A 4,506-nucleotide genomic window follows, 5' to 3' on the forward strand; every position below is an offset into this window, starting at 1 on the left:
TCAGAGTGGCTTGCCCACTCCCAGAGCTAGAGGTTGGTGTCAGTACTTTCTGAACCAGAAGGACTGAGACTAGGTGAGGGATGCTTCCCCATGGGAAATTGGGACCCTATTTCCAGGTGAAGGAGTATGGATGCGAGCAAAGGCAATGACAGAAAGCTGTCGTGGCAGCTAACTCCAGTAGGGGAAGTGACTGCTCGTGACACCCAGAAACCACACGTTACACTCTTCCATCCTCGTGAAGTGTGCACGGGGTGGGGATACCCAGCCAGTACACACACACTCCTGGCCTGACTTGAGAAATGCTAGGGTGTTTCTGAACAACGTTCTCTCTTCAGAAGGAGCTTTCGTGTAAGGCAAACCCCACCGTGAGGAACGCCATCAGTTTCTGTCCTGGTCTTTATTGGTTTCAAAGTTGCACAGAGTCAATCACCGTTATTTGCGGATTCCGTATTTGTGAATTCTCCTACTGGCCAAAATTCATTTGTAACCCTAAAGTCAATATGCATGGCACTTTTATGGTCACCTGTGGACATGCGAAGGGCAGTAGAAAGTTTGAGTTAGCCTATGCACACATCCCCGGCTCAAGGTGAACAAGGCGATTCACCGCCGTCTTGTTTCATCCCTCTTATCATAAAGTGTCCTTTTCGTGTTCTATTTAGTGCCACAGTTTTGCAATTTGAGCTTTTCGTTGGGGACTTTGTTATTTAAAACGGCCTCCTAGCGTAGGGCTGAAGGGTTTCTCAGTGCAGGAATACCGTGATGTGCCTTACGTGGAAAACACATGTTTTAGAGATGCTTTGTTCAGCGTGAGTTTTAGCGCTGACAGCCACAAATTCAATGCTAATGAATAAACAATATATATCAAGTAAGAAACAGAAAAAGACATAAAATGAGGTTATGTATTGATTGGTTAATGAAATGTTGTGACCAGAAGCTCACAGGAGCCTAACCCTGTATTTTCCTTAGGAGCAAAGGTTCAATTTTTGCTAATTCAGTGTTTGTGACAACTTTATGGAATAAAACTACCATTAATAATGAGAATCAACTGTAATTAGTTGGGGATGGTTGAACCACCAGGAAGGGGTTTGAGTGTCCTCAGAGTGAGCCATGGAGGCAGCTCACAGATGCATCCTCAGCCCGCTTTGACCTCACCACAGGAGGAAGCAGTTGGCTGGGGAAGATCGACCCCACCTTGAGACTCTCGTTTTGTGTTGCAGCCTCTTTTCTTGTGTCTGGAGGGTATGACAAGACTGTGGCTATTTGGGATGTAGCCGAAGGCTACCGGAAGCTCTCCTTGAAGGTACCAATGCCAGCATGAGAGAGAAGATCTGAGCTTCGTTCCTTAGTCATTCCATGCTGGACGCTAGATGGTGGGAGTACAGCAGTGGGTAAGGTAGACCTAGATGTCCCCCGTGGAGCTGACACCTCTGTAAGGAAGGACAGACAAGAAACCAACAAACAGATCATCAACAGTTATAAATGAAATGGAGAAACCACAACAGGGTGATGTGACAGAAACAGACTCTGGGGGCTAATCCACGGTGGGTGGGCAGGGGTGGCCTGCTGGAGAAGGTGGCCTTTGAGCTGAGAAAGGGATGGCAAGGAAGGACTGGGTGAGTGAGGATATTGCGGGAGGATATTGCAGGCAGTTGGAACAGCAAAATGTAGAAACCCAGAGATGGGGAAGTGTTTAAGACAGCAGACATTACTGTGCAGAAGGCTGAACGCCATAATAAGGCATGAACAGAAAGCTGTGGGGCTCCAAACTGGGGAGTGTCAATTGAGTGCTTGTGGCTGCAAGTTAGAGAAGACTCTATTCAAGGTAGCTCTACAGTAAGGGGATGGATTAGCCAACACGGCCAGAATCCAGAGGTTGGGCCATCCTAGGATTAGCTCCTTCAGTGCCTCTGTTCCATGTGCCCTCCACCCCAAGATTTCTGCATACTCTCTGGTCCTACAATCTCATGGCCACCTTTGGCTGGGAATGCTTGCATCCAGGAGTCTTGGTGTCTCTGTTGCCTGTGATCCAAAGGTAGCCTGTGTCCCATTGGTCATTACAACATACAGGCTCCCAGGGCTGGTCTGTCTCAACCCTCTTCTCCTAGGGTTTGGAGAGGCAAAGGGAGTTTACATTATAGCAAATCAACAGCTTAAAACTGAAAGTTCGACCTCTCTGTATTTAAAAGTCTCTTTGTCCCCCTATTAGTTTGTTCTGTTCAGTTTTTCCTCGTCTCTCCTCTCTTTTCTCCCACCCTCAAATTCCTGTCCTTTTGCAATGCACAGCAGTTTAACCTTCTCTCTAAGTCTTGATTTTCCTACCACACCACAGCTGCCTCGCCATCCACCTCTTTCCATAAGGGAAAGACCAAAGAATGCTAAAGATGCTGACAAAGAACCCTGACGTAATTAAGGGTCTAAACCAGCAGTGGTATCCTCTCTGAGCTGCTTTGTAGCTGAGGGAAACAATCCCCCATTTGCTTAAGGGCCAGTTCCTTGAAGCCAAAAGCCCCTTCACCAGTTGGACCTCTAAGAGGTATTTCCTAGAACAGAGAAAGCAAGAAAACCAGCAAGAGGTACTCTAGGACCAGCTGGGAACACAATAGTTTTTCCCCAGCCTGCGAAACACCAGAGTACTAGTTTTGAAAACACATACAGTGCCATGACATACACATGTATCACAAGCCTTTACACTTTGTATTCTACCTTAAATGTCCTAGTGAAACCAGAGAAACACAATTAGTTACACTTAAATGTAAACAATGTTGGGTCCTTTTGTTTTAGTTTTTGTTCTTACAAGTCTTTTCCTCTAAGTCCTCGTTAAAGTTTTATTTTTACCCCAGGGCCATAATGACTGGGTGATGGATGTGGACATTAGCAGCGACAAGAAATGGATCCTGTCTGCTTCAAAGGTAAAAGTGGCCAACCTCCCAGTGACTTAAAATCTGTCGCATTTGCGAGAATTGGTGATAATAGAAGTGCTACTGTCAAGTAAAACTCCAGGGCAGGGTTAGCCTGAGGGCCATAGCTGGCCAGGCCATCCCCATCGAAGAAGCTGCCTGGGAGTGTGGAAAGCAGGTGCCTGTGTCTGCTCGCGTGGGGAGTTGCCAGGTATCTCCGTGTCTGCACCACTGACATTTGTTTTGTTGGAGCAAGGGCCTAGTCACTGGTGAGTGAGTGATGAAGCCAACAAGGGGCCTTAAAGGGGAAGGCATCAGCTTGTCAACGACAGCAGAGGCCACTCCGAGGTCCCAGGTAGGTCTTTCCTCTCTATGTTACTACATCCTGGGATTCCTGTTCCAATGGCACATAACTGCTTAGCCCAGGATATCCTGAGGGCTGTCCTCCAGGTGTGAAGAAGTGGGGTCTCACTTTTCCCTCCACCTTTATCAGAATTATGTAATTCTGTAGGCTGGGGGTTTGTAGGTCTCTGAGACCAGGGGCCAGACTCCGCCTACCGTGACCAACCTGTTAGGGAGCCAACCTGGGAGCCAAGCACCACACCTGACAAAATACTCATAATAACATAATGCATAATGAAAATTCTATGCCTATGTGTTATTATTTTAATATAAAACATGAAAAATGATTGTCAATTATATCTTAATAAAGCTAGAAAAAGTAAAAGTATAAAACAAAATATGAAAAATGAGTTTATTTGAAATTATGTCTTATTCTGTATTTTTTACTTTTCTGTTACATAAATACTATTATTTAAACAAAAACAACAATAGGATTAGTTAACAGCAGCAATTAGTAGTAATTAATAGTAGAACTAAATGAATATGTTTAAGAAAAATATAAAAATATTTTATATTGTTTCTGTCTTCTGAAACAGCAATTTATTTACATTTTTAAAAAGTCTTTACTGGATATTTAAATTTTACAGGCTATATTATTGTATATTCTTAAGGTACATAAATATAAGACTTTTAAAAAAGATAATATAAATACAATAGAATCAATTGACTAGATTTTACTTTACTTATGTATTTTTTCCAGCTTTATTGAGATGTAATAGACATATAATATTGTGTAAATTTAATATCTATAACATATTGATTTGATACACTTATACATCACCAAATGATTACCACTATAGTGTTAACTAACACCTTCTTCATGTTACATAATTACCATTTTTCGTGTGTGTGGTGAGAACATACTCTGAGCAACTTTCGAGTATATGATACAGTATTATTAACTATAATCACCATTCCTTACATTAGACACCCAACATTATCACCTTACAACTAGAATTTTCTATCTTTGACCAACATCTCCCTCCCAGCCCTTGGTAACTACCATGCTCCTCTCTGTTTCTATGAATTTGGCTTTTTTAGATTTCACTATAAGTGATCTTGTATGGTATTTGTCTTTCTCGGTCTGACTTATCTCTCTTAGCATGATACTTTACTCTGGGTCCATGCGTGCTACTTTACTCTAGGTCCATGCGTGCTGTCACAAATGGCAGAATTTCCTTCTTTCTCATGGTTGTATAACATTCCA

The 4,506-nt window shown here is 43.0% G+C and overlaps 1 protein-coding gene across 1 annotated transcript in view; it reads left to right on the forward strand.

Moving 5' to 3' along the window:
- The window catches only part of WDR88 (WD repeat domain 88), a 61,891-nt gene that overhangs the window by 46,144 nt on the left and 11,241 nt on the right, over positions 1-4,506 (forward strand). The window contains exons 8-9 of the mRNA XM_006926890.3: positions 1,218-1,300; positions 2,841-2,909. Coding sequence (XP_006926952.1) covers positions 1,218-1,300; positions 2,841-2,909 — 152 coding nt within the window. The remainder of the gene's footprint in view (positions 1-1,217; positions 1,301-2,840; positions 2,910-4,506) is intronic.

This window comes from Pteropus alecto, unplaced genomic scaffold, assembly GCF_000325575.1.
Source record: "Pteropus alecto unplaced genomic scaffold, ASM32557v1 scaffold7, whole genome shotgun sequence".
Taxonomy (NCBI): Eukaryota; Metazoa; Chordata; class Mammalia; order Chiroptera; family Pteropodidae; genus Pteropus; species Pteropus alecto.